This window comes from Dipodomys spectabilis, unplaced genomic scaffold (genome assembly GCF_019054845.1).
Source record: "Dipodomys spectabilis isolate Male_0828 unplaced genomic scaffold, ASM1905484v1 ptg000018l, whole genome shotgun sequence".
NCBI classification, from domain to species: Eukaryota; Metazoa; Chordata; class Mammalia; order Rodentia; family Heteromyidae; genus Dipodomys; species Dipodomys spectabilis.
The window spans coordinates 21,567,057-21,586,756 of NW_024870695.1; the positions used below are offsets into that span (position 1 = coordinate 21,567,057).

General features: G+C 50.2%; 1 protein-coding gene across 6 annotated transcripts in view; it reads left to right on the plus strand.

Moving 5' to 3' along the window:
• Msi2 (musashi RNA binding protein 2) overlaps positions 1-19,700 on the plus strand; it is a 369,453-nt gene that overhangs the window by 325,329 nt on the left and 24,424 nt on the right. For all 6 annotated transcript variants that reach the window (XM_042670695.1, XM_042670704.1, XM_042670685.1 and 3 more), the window contains exon 10: positions 6,503-6,577. In XM_042670695.1, the coding sequence (XP_042526629.1) occupies positions 6,503-6,577 (75 nt within the window). The remainder of the gene's footprint in view (positions 1-6,502; positions 6,578-19,700) is intronic.

Sequence of the window (19,700 nt, forward strand, 5' to 3'; positions counted from 1 at the left end):
CTGCCCTGATTCTTTCCTGCGTGTTTCAAGTCGTCTTTCCTGAGCCATGGTAAAGTAGTGTTAGTTAAAAATAGCACTGTATCCTAGAGCTCCTCTGTGCCTGCTCTATACTCTCCCTAGCCCTTCTACCTCCACTCTGCTGCTTAACTCTGCTTTAACTCTGTTGAACCCCCAGTCCTGCCCCAGCCCACGCCTGGTTAACAGTCTCAACCAAGCAGAGAGCTATTCCTATGGAATTGATCGTATCAGCCCTAGCCTAAACAGAGCTCTGAGGGGCCGTGTAGCTCAGGGGGACAAGCTCAGGACTTTGGAAGCAAGAGATCTGGACTCCTTATCCCTGACAGCTGTGCAACTTGGAAGAAGTGGCTTGGCCTCTCTGGTCTTCATTTACCACCACCCATGAGAGGGACAATCACCTCACTGTATGGAGTTGTTGCAGAAGAGAAACTGAATCTTAACTGTCAAATGCTGTATTTCTTGAATTTTAGATGCCCTGCCTAGCGAGGTAAATCTTCATATACCATTCAGAAAGGGGAGAAAATGATGAGTGAACTGCCTGGTGCTGTCCTACCACACTGCCTGGGAGATGGGTCTCATTTACAGAAATGTTAAAATGTAAGGGAGAAGAACATTTCTTCACATCCCTAAGGTGCAGTTGTATGGGAGCTGTTACAAGTCAGGTACTGGAGGGCTTTGGGCACATTACTACAAGAGCAGGTGGCTGACGCCCTTCCCCCTTGGAAGTCAGCTTCTGCCTAGCAAGACCCACAGGTGTGACATGTGTCGTGGCAATGGTGGTGTCTTCTCAGCCCCAGCCTCGAGAGTCTGATGAGCCGCTGCAGCGCCTTACTTCAAGACAAGGACCTATGTGGTGGCTCCAGTCTTCTGCAGCCCAGGTCTCCTGAATCTCCCAGCCGCTGTGCTAAGGCCATCTGATGTCTGCTGAGTAAGGTCTCCCAAGAGATCCTGGCTAGGAACCTGCTTAGCTGAAGTCTGGGGAGAAGGGATGTCACGCAGAGTATCTAGGAAGCAAGCTCACTGTCTCACGGTCTGCTGGGCCTGTCGCCTCCCCGTCAGGCCACCAGCTCCCAGTAGCCTCTCCGACACACTCACTGCAGACTCCCTAAGGCTGCCCTCATGTCACCTAATGGTGCAGCTCAGCACTTGAGGCTTAGGTTCTTTTAGGTGAGGACCCTGCCATCTGTACTGCCGAGTATTTATTGAGTATGTACTAAAGGCCTGGCAGGCGCCCATCTAAAATACGGAATGTGCCACAGAGAACAAATGCTCTGATCTCAGGGAAATAATGTCCATTTGGGAGCCTGCGTGCTGGCCTATGAATGACTTGACCACCATGGAATGAGTTTAATACCTTTTCAGATTTTTCCCATGGTTTGGAAGGGCTCATGGAAGAGTCTGATGAGCATATATAAAATTGATCTTATATTGAGCATATATAAAAGTGACCTTTGGGAAAACCTACACCTGCTCAGCTTTTAGCTCTCACAGCCTTTGATAGAAAGATATGATCATCCTTACAGCAAAAATCTCTTTTGAACATGTCAGGTAGCAGAAGAAGAGAGTGATCCCTAGTGTCACCTGCCTCTCAGCCAGACAGAACCAAAAGTAAATGCACCCCTTGGAGAAGGTATCTGTACAGCCTCTGACACGCTGTTCTACTTCCCGCAGCAAGAGTGCCCACAGTTAGCTAGCCAGATGCAAAAGAATTGCCCTAGTTTTTCTTAATGAAAATAGACTTAAAGCAAACACATGGCTGTTGATATATCTGATTCCTCTTGGCCTTCTTTCCCCTCGGCCACATAATCCCCCTGCCTTTAATGCTCGTGGCCTCATTGGGCACATACTATTTATTTAACTTTGGTAGAGAGAGAGTACATTGCTGAGGCCTTGCAGTAAAGGATTCACTCTGGCAGGCTGAGGAATGGAGCGATACAGTTGACCAACTAACCATTTTATCCAAAAGCGTTTTTATTTACACTTACACCAAGAAACTTCAGTGCAGTCTCGACCATGGTTCTCACTCTAAGGTCCTCTGAATTGAAAGAAAAAATAAATCATGCCAGGCACCAGTGGCTCACGCCTGAAATCATAGCTATTCAGGAGGCTCACTGAGGATCAGTTTGAAGCCAGCCCAGATCGGAAAGTTCATGAGACTCTTACCTTCAATTAACTATTTTAAAAAAAAAAAAAAAAACAGCCAGAAGTGGAGCTGTGGTTCAAGTGATAAATCCCTAGCCTTGAAGGTAGGAGTGGGGGGAAGCTCAGGGACAATGCCCAGGCTCTGAGTTCAAGCTCCAGGACTGGCACCAATCAGTCAGTTAATCAGTAATTGTTGAGAAGCTATAATCTGTTGGTATTATCTAATATCATAAGTTCTACTGGAACTTAAGTCTAAATTAGGCAGTTGAGGTCTAAGGGAACTTCTCTCTGTAACACCAGGTGATTTGGGGAGCTAAATGTCTTCTTTTTTGGGGGGGGGTCCGGTTGTGGGGCCTAAACTCTGGGCCTGGGCACTGTCCCTCAGTTCTTCAGCTCAAGGCTAGCGCTCTACCACTTGAGCCACAGCGCCACTTCCGGCTTTTTTCTTTTTTTGCTTATGTGGTGCTGAGGAATCGAACCCAGGGCCTCAGGCATGCAAGGCAAGCGCTCTACCACTGAGCCACCTTCCCAGCCCGCTAAATGTCTTTATAGACTTTGGCCTTCACTTCCTTGTCTAGGGGCTCCTGGCCCTAGTGTTTGCTCTGCTTTGCACTCACTGAGCTCTCATGGTGCCCTGGGCAGTGTTCTGCATGTCACACAGATGTGTCGCACTCTGGCTGTTCCCCGAATAAACAGTCCTTGTCTCTGGTTGCTTTAAAGTCAAGGGCCTGTGTGAGAGCAGTTTTCCATGACACTTGCTTAGCTGAAGCACTTAGCACAAGAGAAGATGAGTCAGGGACCCATCCAAGATTTGGAACAAAGATCTCGGGCCCTACTAGCATCCCAGAAATGGGTCCCCCAAAGAAGCTTACATCCAAGTTCTATTGTTGATTTCTGTCACAATGGAAAGCCAGCCTGCATGAAAGGTGATCATCCAGGCAGAAGGCTTGCTTTTTTTTTTTTTTTTTTAACTTTAGTGACAAGAGATAATTACTGTGGGATTGATCAGGCATCCAAGGTACTGGAGCAAATGAATCATGCAGTGGCCAGTGAGGGAGGGGCCCAGCTGCTAATGGAAGTGGTGGCTGGGTCACCCTACCATAATGTGGTTTGATGGAGCAGCCACATGGGCCTGCTATAATGTGCTATTGATATGCAGCCTGCCAGTTTCCCCCGTGTGGCCACGGCTGTGAGCCGCTGGAGCAGAGCTGGGCTGCACAGCAGTAAATGAAGAGGAAAATTGAAGTAATGTTGTATTATAAATTTATAATTTCATCTGCCTGGCCAAGAGGCTGCTCAGCAATAGGGGTGTAGAGATGGTCTCCCCTACTCTTGCAGGTGCCAAACTCTCATCTTCCTCAGGAAATGATCATGTTGACCCGCCCAGGAAGCATGGGATGAGGCCCAAAGTTAGCGTGAATGTGGCCATGTTTTTCTTCTTCCTTGTCAAACATTTTTAGGGTATGCCAGGAAGAAAGTGTCTATGGTGGGATCGTGTGGGGGGTCCTGAGTACAAGAAGGGAATGGCTGTTCCACTGTCAGATTAATAATAAAATATTTAAGACCCCTCCCCCCCAGCTCTGAAGTTAGAAGTAACAGGGCCATTTTTCATCAGGAAAGCCCCTAGGCAGTAGTGATTTGGCTGTTTGCATATAATCCGTTCATCAATATTGTTGATAAAAATGGTATTAGAAAAACCTAGCACTGAAAGATCCGATTTGATAGCAGGTGATTAATTTGAAGGAGAATTGAGCTGCCCAGCCATGAAATAAATACCCAGGAAGGGGCCAGTGTGTACGCATCTGAGGACTATCATTTCTTCTCTTTCTGTCTCGCTCCTGGGTCTCAGAGAACAGTGAGTGCAAGCTGCTAGGACATTCTGTCTCACCTGGGTAGCCTTCTGCTAGTGAGCCAGGTGTGAGGGACAGAGCAGGTGGCAGGGCCTATGGAAGCAAAGACAGCTCAGTTGGCCAGTAAAATCAGGGAGCACGTATTTGAGAAGCCTCTGGCTGAAGCCAGGGAGAGAGCCATAGCCATATAGTCTTGATTAAGAATTTAGTCTTTTGAGTGCCAAAAGGGACCTCATAAGGCTTTCTGCAAATGCCAAGACTCTCGGGCCCCAAGAGAAAGGGAAGGCCCTGTCTCAGGTCAGGCTGCTATGACAGAGTTCTATAGGTCCTATTCTGTGTATGGACAACATTAATTTCTCATGGTTCTAGAGTTAGGGAAATCCAAGATCAAGGCGTTGGAGGATTCCAGGGCCCTTTTCTCATGGTCAGCAGCCCTCTGTCCTGACCTAGTGAAAGGGGTGAGAGTCTTTCTGGAGCCTCCTTGAGAAGGGTACTGATCCCATTCATGAGGGCTCTGCCCTTATGACCTGTTCACCTCCCTAAGGCTCCACCTCCCTATATAGCTCAGTGTGTGTTAGGATATAGGATTAGAACTTGGAATGTCTTGGGCATTCATCCAGACCACAGTAAATCCCAGGAGTATGGTTTTGGGTCCAAGGTAGGACTGGAACTCATCTCCTGGCTTCCACACCATTCTGGATCCAGTGGTCACAGGCAAAAGCCACACCACTAGCATCTGTAAAGAAGGGAGGGGTGGTGAGTCTCAGCTCTGGTCCTCTGAGGCACAAAAGCCTGAACTGGCGTGAGAAAGAATAGCAAAGCCTGACTGTGCAGAGGTGAGCAAGGTAGAGCGTTTCCCTCCTCCTCACTTACAGGGTCAGAAAGCACATGAGAATCAACTGGGAAAGTAAATGATGACCCCTTAGAGCTGATGTTTGGGGATGTTGTTTAGGAGCGTGAGGGAGCACAGAGACATGAGGCGAGTGGTCTTTACTGTCCTGGCTGCTAGAGGGTTTCCAGGCTGTGTGGAATCCACTTGTTGAAATGGTGCTCAAACAGAGCTTTCATGGAAACTACAGGAACAACGCTGGCTGCTGGAAGCAGCAAAGGAGATCATTGCAAGGAATGTGGGCAGTGTACAGAGCCCACCAGAGCCTAAGAACAGGACTGAGAGCAGAGGCAGGAGCTAGGGAGCTGGGGGGAAGAGGTGTCCTAGCTCTAGCTGCTGCCTCCTCCGAATGCTGGATTCTGCTGCTGGCACCTGCGTACATTCTGAGCCATCGCCCCTCACTCCTCTGCCCACTGGCTCCCAAGGCAGCATCTGGGGAAGGGTCGCACTGGCTGAGCCTACGAGTTCACTGGCCTGGCCTCCTCTCAAGTCTCACAAGGCAAGGACTCCAGCCCTGGCAGCCCCAAACCCAGTCACTGACCTTGGAAGCCAAAGCAGAAGGCTAAGTAGCCTGGTGGCAGGGCAGCTATGGAGGTATTTGGGGAGTAGAATTGTTCTGAGCTTCCCCTGCTGAGTGGTCAGGAGGGACCATGGCATTTAAGGCTAGCAGGGACAAGTGAACCTGCTGTGGCCAAGGAAATCTCAGCTACACTGGCCATCACTGTAGCTGGAGCCGAGGCAGGGATGTGAAGAATGAAGTAGGCAGAGCCTGAAGTGACATCTAGAAGTCATATCGACACTAGGACTTCCAGCAGGCTCTCTGTGCACCTCAGGCTTAGCCTGCAGCAGCCTCCCCAGACAGCTTTCAGTAACTGGTCACTCTAGGTGTGCTGCCAAGACAAGGGTCTTGATGTATCCTTGAAAACATGGGACCTTGGCTTCTGCACCTGGGCTACGCCTCACGGTGCACATTTCCACACACCCATCCCCCCATGACTCTCCCCAGGATTTCCTGAGACACTGGTACCACTGTGGCATGTCTTGATCACCCTGCTTTCTCCCCCAAGCCTCAGGCCATGGCTACTTAGGTCCAGCATTTGCCTAAAGCCAAGGTCAGCCAGCCTTCAGGTTAGCCACTAAACTGAGACACCTCCCCCTGCCACACACACACAACCCAGAAAACCCCTGCTCTGCCTGCTGCTGGCCTTGTTGTCCACCACCTCGGGAGGAGACATTACAAGGACTTTAATCTCCTACTGTCAACAGCTTTATAGTAAAGTACATTCGGGGTAAGCTCTCCAAATGTCAGAGCCCAGCACAGGCCCTGTGTTTGGTGCTAATGTGTGGCATTTACTCTGCAGGTTCAAGAAAGTGCATGGGCTTTGGGAGGTCTGGGCTGCCCAAATACGGGTTACCAGCAGGCTGACACCCCCACCTCCTACTCCTGCCACAGGAGAGTGGTGACCCGGGACCTGGGTAAAGATCCTCCCCAGAGACAAGTCATTCTGTGAAGGAAAATGACTCTGGCATGTGTGCATCACCTTGGGACTGCACTCCAAAGCTGAGGCCGCTGTTTTAACAGCTCTCTCTTTCTGTGTTCAAGGCTACCCCAACTTTGTGGCAACCTATGGCCGAGGCTACCCTGGATTTGCGCCTAGCTATGGCTACCAGTTCCCAAGTAAGTGCCTCGGACTCCTGGGATGTTGGGAACTGGGGAGGTGGGCTGTATTTGGAGGAGGGGAGGGCCTCGAAAGAGGACACAGCTCATACATTTCTCCATTCCAGAGCTGACTTGGGCGAGCTACCTTGCGCCTCCCTTTAGTACAGGGTCAGAAAGCAGCTCAGTGTCTGATTGGCTGGAGAGTTTGAAGACTCTATTGACAGGGAGGGAAGAGAACAAAGACAAGATGCCCCTGGCCAGTTCCTGTTTTTGAAGCCTGCTCTAGGGTTCTTTTTGCCGGAGACTGAACTCAAGGTCCAGGGCTTCCTTTCACTGTCTAGTACCCCATCACCTGTCTCCTTCATCCCTCTCCTCATGCTTGATGTCCAGTGCCTCCTTTTCTCCCTCCTTCCCCTCCTCTTGTCCTTCCACTTGGCTCTGATCACTGTCCTCCGGGCCCTTCCGTGCTGTGGGTGGGGTGGGCACCGTCTGCCTTGGATGAGCTGCACAGGCTCTCCTCTCATTGACATGACTGTCGGGCCGCAGCAGGCACCAGACGGTACTTGCTCACACCCTGGTGCTCCAGCTCCAGCTCTAGCTCTCGGGTGACTGGAAGACGCTGGGCAGACCCAGGGCAAACAAAGTCTGATGGGGATGGGGAGGATACTGCAGGGAGCTTTGCCTCTCCCTGCAGAGGTGAATTAGTTCCGGGACATGGTATAGATGGGGGAATATAGTAGAGTGCCTAGCGTCTGGGTGAAGGTTTAGCTGGGATCTCCAGAGGGGTTGTTGGGAAGAGATTTATTCTCTGTGGTTATCACTGAGGACAGTTCCACATGGGGGACTCTAGACTCCTGGCTGGTCACTCCTGGCAGGTCATTGCACCTCCACATGGCAGACTGGGTGGCCTATCAGCATCAAGGTCTGAGGGGCTCGAGGAGCAGAGAGGTGTCCTGGAGGGGTGGGTGGGCAGAAAGAGAGACCTGAGGTAGCATTGGCCACAAGCTTGGGAGTGGGGACGGCCGGGTGTGGCAGGAGATGGTACAGGAGGCGTTTGGGATACTCAAGGCCATGCCCCATGGCTCCCTCAGCCCAGGCACTTGTCCTGACTCTGGCACCAATTAGACAAGTGACTGTGGCAAGGCTCTCAGCTTCTCTGGGCCTCACTTTCTTCATAAGCAAGGGGGCTGGGTGGCATCTTTGGGTTCTGTGCACCTCTCCGCTGGTGTGTGTCAAAGGGGAGGAGGGCAGCTGCAGCAGCAGAGGCTTGAGATAGGAGAGCCGGGAGGCAGGCAGCTGCTCTGCCATTTCTTCTGGGGCCAGCTCAGTTCCCTTCCTGAAATGAAACCTCAACAAAGATCCTAGGTGGCCCTCAGAAGCCCTCCCACAACCACCCCACAGCAGCGGGGCTGTCTCTCCATACTCCACTGTCAACCCCAAGTCCCTTCCGTTGTTTGTGCACTAGTATAGACTTAGCCACTAACATTTTAATTTAAATTAAATTTCAATTGAAAAGGAAAATTTCCGTTCTTTGGGGTCCCGGGCCACATTATAGCTACTCAACAGCCACATGCAGAACACAGAACATTTCCATCATCCTGCAGAGACCTGTGAGACTGTGCTATTGTAAAGGTCAAAAAGAGAGTGTATGATCTACACTCAAACATACACGCACAATCCAGCCTGGAGTGTCCTGCAGACTGGCACTCTGTTGTCTAGCCCTTGCCTTCAAGAGACACACAGGCTGACCCATCTCAGCTCCCTGAGAGGGTGCCGAGCTGACCTGCACGCTCAGTACAACTTGCCTCCGTTCATAATCAGGTTGCCATAGTCCTGCAGCTGAATGCTGGTCTTACCAGGGCAGAATTAGGAGAACTTAACGTGTAATAATTTGAGGAAACAACACACTGAACCCCCTGCTGGGAGGCTCCTATGTTTTATAAGAGCCTTCCCTTAGGGATTCCATGAGCCAGCTCAGGAAGCATCTGGTAGAACTCTGTCTCCATGACCTACATTCTAGGTCTGCCCTAAGTAGACAGACATGCAAAAGCAGCCAAACTGAGGCTAGGCACACTGAAATAGGATTGGCAGTGGGGGTGTGTATTGGTGGGGGGAGAAGGGAGATTGATTGTGCCCTGAGATAATGCTGCTTCCCATGGCTCTGTAGCTTCTACAGCTTACAAATCGGCACAGTCACTAGGTGCGAATGGGGCAGAAAGCAGACATTGCAGTGGACAGCCCTATTGATCCATGGGCACATAGGCCACATAGTTTGGATGATTCCTCGACCTCCCTTGTAGGACTCTGAGAATAAATGAGGCGCCCAAGAAAGGGGCCAGGCACCAGTGACAAATACCTGTAATCCTAGCTACTCAGGAGGCTGAGATCTGAGGATCATGGTTCAGAGCCAGCCCAAGCAGGAAAGTCCATGAGACTCTTATCTCCAGTTAACCACCAGAATACCACAAGTAGTGCTGGAGCTCATATTGTAGAGTACTCACCTTGAGTACTGAAGAGCTCGGGGACAGTACCTAGGCCCAGAGTTCAAGCCCCACCACAAAAAAAAGGGAAGGGAGGGAGGGAGGAAAGGAAAGGAAGAAGAAAGAGAGAAAGGAAAAAGGAAGGAAGGAAAAGGGTGCATGAGTGTGGAGAGCTGCTCTTGTGGACAAGCCGGGTGGCAGCTGTCCACTTTGGAAATGTCCCTTCCCCAGGCCCAGGTGTCCACCCCACCTGCCCGTCATGCAGAGAGGTTTGGAGTTCAGAATTGTGACTATAGTCAGTGGTCCCCACGCCCTCCCCCAGTCCCCTCTGCACTTCCCGTTCTCACTTAATCTGCTCCCTTCTCTTTTTCATTTCACTTTGCAGACTATTTGCCAATTTTTGCAAGACAAATTTTTCGGGTTTGCTCCCATTTCTAGAGAGGACACCATCCTGCTGGTCCATTCCACCTGCTGTCAGGGCCTGCCAAAACCCTGTCCTAGGGTTTCTCATTTTTAATTCCTGGAAAAGACCTCATTGCTTCACTCAAGTTCAAGGGGGAGAAAAAAAATCAGTCTTTATGCTCTCACTCCCCTTCCTTCTTACCTCTCCTGTACACATGGCGAACGCGACACGTCCCCTTCCCAGCTCCCCACAGACTGTGCCAGGGTCCACACACTTTTCTGACTTCTTGAGACTCCTCAGGGTGCAGAAAGGTGTCAAGTTTTTAGAATAATGATTGAGCAGGCTTGCTAGGCATTTCATGGGGTGAGCTTTGAATTGCTGGAGGTCGAGAGAGGGATTGCAGCCATATGACTCGGAGCACTCATGTGCTGTGGTGGACAGTGGTGAATACATATTACCCTTGTATAAAACATGGAAAACAAAAATATAGAAGAGCACCTGTGCAAGTGTTATCAGATTGTTTTTGTTCTTTGCTGTCAGTCTTTCTGTGGCTCTGGCCATAATAATAACACCTGTCTTTGAGAAGTACTACAGTGTCTGGCACTGCCTCATGTTAAACACACACCTAGGTACCAACCCACACTGGGCTCCTCCCTCCCTGGTGTCTGCAGCCTCCCTTCCCTGCCTGTGCTGGCCTAGCCTTCCTAGTGATATACTGGGATAGGAAGGAATAGAGCATTAAGAACTATCTCCATCAGGCCACATCTCTGGGCTTGGCATGGCCACCCCAAGAGGATCTTTTCCTATGATTCTGACCCCCCCCCCCCCCCCCCCCGCCGCAACTTGCCTCTTTGAATTACCCTCACTCTTTCAGCTTAATAGCATACTGCTCAGTTGCACCTGCAGGAGTTACCCCTTTGTCTGTGGCTGTGTTTTTGAGAAGTGACCCGAATGCTTCCATTTAATGCAATGGATGTGAGCAAATCCATACACTTGAATGTCAGTGTCCTTGAGACCCAGCGTGTGCCGTGTGACTCATCTCATTAAAGATGCTTGATGAGATAACTGGTTAGTTTCCTTTTTATTTCCACAGACTTTTTTTTTAATTGTTTGCTTGGGTGAGCTTGTCCTGGTTGTTTGTTTCACAGTCATTTCAGCCATTGTGGATTTTCTCCATCACTGTAAATAGTGTATCTGTGCTACTCCCTAATGACATTTTTTTCCCCCTGTAAGCAACTGAGGTAGAAAAATAAATTGTTTACCACGGACATGCTGTGTCCCACCATCTCTAAGCCTGAGAGTGTCCTGTTCTCGCTCCAGGGGAGGTGAATGCACTAAATAGCCTGTACCAATGACAGCCAAGTACAGTTCCTACATGTGTGCCAACTCCCCCTGGCTGCAGCCTGTCCCCCGCCCTCCCTGCTCCCACCATGGACAGCCAGTGCGTGCACTCACTCAGGGCGATCTGTCCTTGAGCAGTGGCAGAGCATCTGCGAGCAGCAGCTGCATAGGCCCCTGCCTTTGCCGCTATTCCTGCCCGCCACTGGGAATGCCGCGGGAGCATCTGGAGCCCCCACATCTGCACACCAGGCATGCGCTGTGTACAGGGCTTGCTTTCAAGTGCAGGTCAGTGGTAGAATAGTGGAGATGCTGCTGGACAGGAAGTGAGAGGGTCTAGTGTCCAGGTCCCACTTGGATGCTTGGTGTGATGAAGATAATAGAGTGGCTACCTAGCAAGCTCCAGGTCCTGAGTTCAAACCCCATTACTGGCAATTAAAAAAAAAAAAAAAAAGGAACAGACAAGAGGAAAGAAGGAAAAGCAAAAAAATAAAACAAGAATTAGTAAGGCCTAAATAAAGAGGCCTGGGTGTAATAAGGGTCTGATTATCGTCTGTCTTCTTCTGTCTTCTTTTTTAGCATAAGACTCTACCTCATAGTCTAGAGAAAGTGCTTTAGCACCAGTCACCACACACACTTCCCTAAGAATGCACCTCTTACTTTAAATAACACTTCTTAGAATTCATGCTTGACACCCTGCTAAGATCTCTTTGGTCAGAACTTAACACCTGGCCCAATCAGCTGCAAGGAAATGTCAAAATGCCTTGCTCCAGGTAACCCTGTGCAGGTTACAGGATTCTGGTTTCCACAAAGGAAGAATGGAACTGGTAGCAGTGAACATTTAGTATCTCTGCTAGGAACCTGAGAGAGGAAGTGCTTCAGGCCGTAGGGCTTACAGGAGTAGCTTGGAGCCCACAAGATACAAGGCTTGGGGGAAAATTGAATAGAGGTAGAAGTAGCCATGTAGTGTAAGGCAGACTTCTGGAGTGAGTCAGAAGCTCTGGGGTGGGGCCGGGGCAGGAGCTTTGAGGAGTCCAGGAGAGCACCCCCTTCTTTCTGCAAGCCTACTCTTCTCAGCCCCATTCCTCTCTCCCTGCCTCAGGCTGGCTGGTGACCCTTGGAGGTCTTCCGGCTGTATTGGAAACAGCAGCATCAATATGCACCCAGTGATCAAGTCTCTACCTCACCCACAGTGGCCTCTACTGCTGAGTACAAAGAGCAGCCAGGAGAGCCAGGACAGCATCTGGTGTGACTTGGTGCCTGGTCCTCCCTCCCACAATGCTTTGTGCCAGGGCAGAGGTAGTATGGGCCCCAGGCAAGGAGCCCTTCCCCGTACCACCCGCTTCACCTTGATTCCAGAAGTACCCACTTTTGTGCTCCCTAGCCTCATGGCTGCTGTGGCTAATGGGAACCAGCTTCCTGGAACACTGATTTAGATGACTGAGGCCAAGCCCAAGCTTGGCAGAACGTAGAGTGAGAAGCATCAATAGCTTCAGCATGAGGACTCATAGCTGTGCACCATGTGGACCTTGTTCCAATGTAAAGATGGCTGTAGCGCCCTAGCTGAGTTTCAGACATTCTGAGAGACAGCGGTGGGGTATTTCCCGTGGAGGGGGTGGTCGGAGGAGAGGTGTCCTAGCACAGGGAAGTTCTGTCCCTGTGGAGTAGACACCACCAGAAGCCCTTGTCAGCAGCTGCTGCTTGCAGCGGAGCTTGCCTCAGTCAGTGATAAAGCAATGATAAAGGTGTGGTAGCCCCTTGCAGCCTAGGGATATGGGTTGACTGGGAAGTAGAGCACATAGAGCCCTGGCACTGAGAAGGCAGAGTTCAGCAGGATGGCTAAGGACAGGTATCATTGCCCTCTTAGTTCTGCCCAGAGGGCAATATTTTGCAAAGGATTCAGAAACACTAATGGGATGGTAGCCAGGCGCTGGTGGCTCATGACTATAGTCCTAGCTACTCAGGAGGATGAGATCTGAGGATCACGGTTCAAACCCAGCCTGGGCAGGAAAGTCCATGAGACTCTTATCTCCAATAAACCACCAGAAAACCGGAAGTGGTGCTGTGGCTCAAGTGGTAGAGCGCTCGCCTTGAGCTGAAGAGCTAAGAGTTCAAGCCCCATGACTGACCAAAAATAAAATAAAATAGAAATTGGATGGTAGGCCCTCTGCCCCTGCTAGACTCATCACGCAGGGAGCAGCAGCTGGTTTCTCACTAGCTTGGAAGCCGGTCTTGATATATCAAGACAGGATGGCTGGCTTCCCAAGTCTGTTGTTGGGACCCTAAGCTGAGCTATAAACAGAAGTGCTTCCTGTGAGGGAGAGCCCCACACATCTGCCCCATCCCCACCCTCTAATGTGTGTTCCTTGTGCCCTGCAGACTCCTCTCTCCGTAGAGCCCATCCTTAGCCAGTTTTTAAATCACAAGCCCAGCTCCCCTGGGCTAGCCAGGCGCCTGCACCACCTGGCCCAGAGTGTGCTTATCCTCGCATTTGAGTAGTAAAAACAAGCTTACCCAGGAAGTTGGATCTCTGTTGCTTTAAAGGAATGACAGAATTGCCTTCCCAAGTCCAGATAACCCAGGAGTGGGAGGCTCATGGGGGCTGTGGACATGGCCAGTCACCATGAGGAGAATCTGGAGTTGACTCTTCCCTGAGGAAAGCAGGGCATGGTGCATGAAAGGCACCTCATAAGTGTTTGCAGAAATGAATTGGAGCCATCCAGATGGACAGGAATTGCAGGTTTCACTTGCTATGAGCTTTCTGTGCCTCTCAAAGCTCTTCTGTGTAAGTAAGGGACTGTGACCGTGTACGCGCCCCTCTCCCCATAGTAAAAGCACTGTGTTCTCAAGCAGAAAATTGGGGAAATGAATCCTTGCCACGGTCATCTCTGGACCTCAGTTTCCCTGTCTGTCCTTGCTCTATCCTGCGTCCTTGTGAAGGTGCCAGGCCTGTGTTGATTGTTTTGGAAAGCAGTCGTGTTCAAGGAAGGCCGAGTTGGTATGGCTTCCACACCTTTGTCCCTGTGGGCAGAGACCCCATTCCTGCCCGATCTGTCTTGCCTCACACTGCTGCTTACAGCATCCCACACCTTCTCCAGGGCCTATGCCACCAGCCTCCGAGTCCCTATTAAGTCCATCCCAGGAACTTAATCACTTTTCTTCAAGCCTTCAGGTTTCATTTTCATCAGCAAAAGCAAGTGAAAGCCTCAGATTAAAAAACAACAACATACACTATCCGAGTGTGAAATTGTGGGCAGACAGTAGTGTCAGGCCTGAAGGCTGGGAAGCGGTTGCTATCCAGAACAGCCAAGGACAAGTAGAAGGCAAAAGTGTATCTTCTGCTGTCTTTCCTTCCCCAAAACAGCCCTGCATAGAGACTTTTCCACAATCCTTGGTCTCAAGAGCTCTAGCTGACTGGGTCTTCCCTCAGCCCTCAGCACCTATGGAGTAGAACCTTCCAGGGCAGGGAACAAGGAGCAGATGGAGAGTCCTTTTAATATGACTGCTGTGTTAGCAGCACTAGGGACCATGAGCACAGAGGGATGAACAGTTATTTTAGAAGGACAGCATTATAGCCTAAGTAGCCTACTATAACAGTCCCTTAGTCCGGGGGCTAAAAATCTGCAGAAATGTATTTCTTAAACTTCTGGAGCCTGGAAAGCCTAAAGCCAAGACCCCAGTCAGTCCAGTGTCAAGTGAGTGCCGTTCTGATGCACTGTGATGGCCATGTTCTCACTGGGTGGAGGGGCTGGTGGACTCCTGAGGTCTCTTTTTCCCCCTGAGGGCACACATCTTAATATGAGGTCTCCACCTCCATGACCTCATACCTCCCAAAGGCCATGTCAACTATAATACTGTCACATCGGGGTTGAGGGTTTCAACATCTGCTTGGGAGGGAAAGGGGTGTGTGGAAACATTCAGACCATAGCAGGTGATATCAGAGCTGGTTTGGAAGCACCAATAGCAGTTTGTTCAGCAGACAAGGGCAGTGTATTCCAGTCTAGGAGTGAGCAGGTGCAAAGCACAAAAATCACTTCATGTCTTTCCTCCCTCCCATTCCTGCCTTCATTGATTCCTTGGCTCCCCTCCAGGCAGGTGCTGTCCTTATACCTGGGTGAAGACAGTGGACCATGAAGACTCTAGTGCAGATACTTTATGAAGCGGGGGATGCCAATCCCACCCTTGCCATAGGAGTCACTCCCCAGGGAGCAACCCCACAGGCAGACCCTAGGGACGTGGGTACTGGCTGGCCAAGGCTGTCTCCCCTTGAAGTGAGAAGCCTCATCCAGACACAGGCCTGGAAGGAGACATGAGTCTAGGCTCTGCTACTCCCTTCTGTCAGGGTTCCTTCTGTCCTCCACTCCCACCCTTGAACAAGGGCGGGGATTAAGGTAAAGCAGGAGCAGAACAAGGCTTTTTCTCCCCGGCACCTGCCTATGCCCCCTCTACCCATCCCTCTGTCTATCCGTAGCTTTTCATTCAGCACAGACACTTAAGTCCCCATCCTTTCACAGCCCCTGCTTTTGTAGGTTACTTGTTGAGGCAGAGGAGCAAATGGGATTCCACTTGATGGAAGGACCCAGAAAGATACCTCTAGCCCTGTGCCTCCTCAGGAAGCTGGGGAAGCTGGCATGAGGGTGGCATGGCAGTGAAGGCAGTGAGGAATCAGTCCCTCTGATGGGCACAAGCCCCAGGCCTCAAGGAAACCTACCTCACTCTCGTGACCACACCACAGGGCTGTGGCCACTCCAGCCAGGCTTCCCGAACCCTACAAAACTCCAGCGTTAGAGCATGCACTTGAGATAAAACTCTCCTGAGCTGCTCACAGCAGATTCTAAGTGTTATCTACTGAAGCTCCGTGGATACCAAATATCACATCAGTGAACAGAATTTTTAGACTAGGCACCTAACATCATGCCTCTGGCTCAGCACAAGGAGGCAGCAGAAAATTCTGTGGTAAGAGGCACTGAGTACTTGTCTCAGTTTTCACACTAGGCCAGGTGGGAGCCTGGTTGGGTACTGTGTGTGTTTGTTTGTACTGGGGGTTGGACTCAGTGCCTGGGTGCTGTCCATTAGCTTTTTCACTCAGGGTTGAGATCTACCATTTGAGCCACAGCTCCACTGCTGGCCTTTTGCTGCTTAATGAATGGTAAGAGTCTCTTGGACTTTCCTGCCATGAGAACTGCCTTGAAAACCATGATGCTCAGATCTCAGCCTTCTGAGTAGCTAGGATTACCTACACAAGCCACCAGCGCCTGGCTCCCACTCTGAGAGTTGTAGACCACAGAATCTCCTCCTCTAGCCCAGCTCTAGCCCTGGCTTTTGACAGGCATTTGACCCACGTTGTCTTCTCCCAAAGGAGAGTTGTTCTATTCTAAAAATGCGGGAAGCACTGCTCTCCTCTGTCTGGGGTCTCCAGGAGATGATGCTCTCGCCACCCTCCAGGAAAGCTAGTTTCACTTCTGAAATGGTGCATCTAAGATTCTTTTTCTGAATGCCAAGAACTCAGGGCTCATGTTGTTCTTTTCCACGTGGACCATTTATCAGCTTCCATCACTGCGAACTGTCAGTGTTTGATGGTGGTAATAGATGCCTTCAGTCATCAATTTTGCTCCTCTTCAAACCTTCTGTTCTGATGTGAATTCTGGGGTCCTCCACTTTCAGCCTCATCTGTGGCAGCCGCCAGCCTCTCCTCTGCACAGACATCAGAGCCATGAATGTCTTGTAAAAGCACTAGCCTTGTCGCCTCAGGCGGGCCTGCTCAGGACTGGGGAGCAGCCTGGGCCAGCCAGAGTGACAGATGGCAGTGTTTCCAAACTTGTGTAGGACATGTTTCCTACATTCTGGGTGACAGTTTCTTCTTTTGGTGGCTTATTTTGTAGTGTTTGGATTCAGTGAAGCAACACTAGATTTAGCCAAGAATGTTCGAACCATCTATAGAAATTGCCAGTGGGGGGGAGGGAAGTACAGAGGGTGTTGGGAATGGGTGGAGAGCTCTTTAAGCAAGCACAACTTGGAAGGAATTGTTCATCATAGACTTCTAGTAACATGCTCCACCTGAAGCAATAAGGAGCCTAGGAATTATCTTCTCTCCTTTTTGAGAGGCACAGAGGACAGAGGAGTCTATTGACTCATTCCAGATCACAGAAATAAATATTGACTGAGCCAGGGCCATACCACAGGCAGCTGCCTCTAGTCTAGCATCTTACCCTAATAAGAACAGGAGAAGAGACCCTAGTATACTCCCCATTACAGGATGGAGACAAGCCCCCAGACTTCCGCTAAACCAAGTTTATCCCCATTACATCAGTATCTTCTGGATGGTCTCTAAAAGATAGGCCCGAGTTCCATCTGATTCTGTCAGCAGAGGTGGTGCCAGGACATCAGGTGTGGAAGCTCCTCTAGACAGGATTGGGCCCCACTGCTCTGACTGGATGGCTCTCACAGGGTACTGATGTCAAGAATTAGATCTCTGCTGTGTTCTCAGGGGGCCCTTTGCTCCCACAAGGTAGAGAGGATGACAGATGGAACAGCTCTCCACTGAGACTTGCTCTTCTTAAACTGTGAATGCCAAAGATCCTCAGCCTCAGCTTATAAAGGTTCCAGAGAGCTGGGAGAGGTGCCTCAAGCCTGTAATCCTAGCTACTTGGGAAACCAAGATAGGGACAGGATCTTGGTTCGATGCCAACCCAGACATAAAAAAGTTTTTGAGACTCTGTCTCAACCAGTGGCTGCGTGTGGTGGTATATTGTCATCCTCAATGATAAAGGGGAAGTAGAAGTAGGAGGTTTCAACCCAGACCCCCCTGGGCATAAAGTAAGACCCCATCTCTAAAAGAACAAAGGCAAAGGGGGCTGGATGCCTGCCTTGCAAGAACAAGACCCTGAGTTCAATCCCAAAAATGTTTTTAAAAGGAAAAACAAAAACAAAAAGCGGCACCAAAGACCAGGTAGCTGAAAACGCATGGGAGGAAGAGGACCCAGACATCAGCATCAGTAAAGCTCCCAGGCGGTTCCAGATGGTTCTTAATCCAGGGAGGCCGCACGTGGGTCAGAGCAGGATGCTCCCAAGTGTTGTAGCACTGCCCCCACCCTCCTAGATTAACCACGTGCATCTGAGTTTGCCAGCCTAGGGCAGGGATTAAGGGAGTGGAGAGGCTGCTGGGCTCACCGGCCATCTATCATCTTACTCTCATCTATCCTTGACCCAGAGCAGTGACTCCAGCCTGCATCCACACATCCTGAGCATCCTCAGCTGGTGGGTGAGAGCTCAGTGAACTGGGTCCTAAGTGGGCCGTGTGACTGTGTCCCTCTCTGCCATAGAAGAATGTGTCATCTGGCAAGAGAAATAAGATACACATATAAAAATAATTATGCTTAGGTAAGACAGAACCAGGAAGTGCCACCAAAGCAGGAAAATGTAGGTGTGGTATTTTATAATCGCAAAAGAAAAGAAAAACACTACCGACTTCCATTTTGCACTGAAGAATGCTAGCTCCAACCATGCCCAGCAAAAGCTGAGTTGAGATCTAAGGGTCACAATTCAAAGTTAACCTGGGCAGGAAAGGCCATGAGATTCCTATCTGCACTTAACTACCAAAAAGCCAAGAGTGGAGCTGTGGCTCAAATGGTGGAACCAGCCTTCGATAAAGGACAGTACCCAAGCCCTGAGTTCAAATACCAGGACCAACACTCACACACACACACACACTCTCTCTCTCTCTCGCTCTCTCGCTCTCACTCTTTCTCTGTTGCATGATTAACCAATTCCAGAGGGCTCAGTGCCTTGTCTGTGGTGAATGTCATCTTGCCACCCCCCACCCTGGCAGCAGACAGGGAGAGATGCCATGCCCAAGTCACACAGAAAGCAGGAGTCAGCTAGACTGACTGTGATGCCAAGCTGGGGGATCTTTTTATTCACACTGAGGGTCTTTGGCTCCTACAAGCCACACAGCATGTCCACACTGGGAATCACATTAGCACCTCCTTGTTTTGTCCCTAGATATCCCTCTTTGATTGGAATATACTGCATTCCTTAGCGCCCACATTGCCAGCCTATAACACCCAGGCCCTCTAAGATTTGTCAGTAAGACATTACCCTCCTTTCTGTAGGATTCACTTACGGGGTGTCAGCCCATGCCCGTCCACTTTTCCCACTTGTCATCATTAGGGCTAAATGGAAGATGTGTTCTCATTTGAAGCTGTGGCTGTATAGCTTCACTAAAATGACACCCAGGGTGAAGGTGGGACATTGTGATGGATTAGAGGCCACCGAACCAGTAAGGAATGCAGGCCTGTGTGAAGATAGCCTTTAGAACAAGGCTTCTACCATGGGACCATTTGAACAACCCTGCCTGGGAAAAAGGCCGGTCTTAAAAGACAGGAGTGGTAGCTGGATGCCGTCTGTATAAGTTCATTGTTGCAACTAATACTCCTTTAAACTGGCCTATGCTTGTCCATCTGCCAAGTCCTATGGGGAACATTTGGGGTGAAAGTGGTCCTGGGCAGAGGATGCTAGGGTAGGGCACAGTCTCCTCTTCAGGAGCTTTCTAAGGGGGATGGATGGGAAGGACGCAAGGCCCCCAGTGTCTCAGCAGGGTCCTCAGCAGCGTAGTGGCCTCCAGGAAGCTGTATCCTGTGTTGCTGTACAGGCTGAGGGGTGACTTCTGACTGTCTCTTCCCACCCCCCCATCACCCACTCACCTTCCTTTTGGATGGCCCTCAGCAATGTCTGGTACTCCGTCTCCAATAGGAGCCTTTATCTGCAAAAGAAGGATAATGGATTTCCTTTCTTGGATAAAGGGGTTTCCCTCCCCCACCCCCCGCATCCACTTTCTCTCAGACTTTTTGTCCAAAATGTGCTCCAACTCCAGAAAAATAGCCCTTTTGTTAACAGATCTTATTGACCGCCCTCCTCTCCC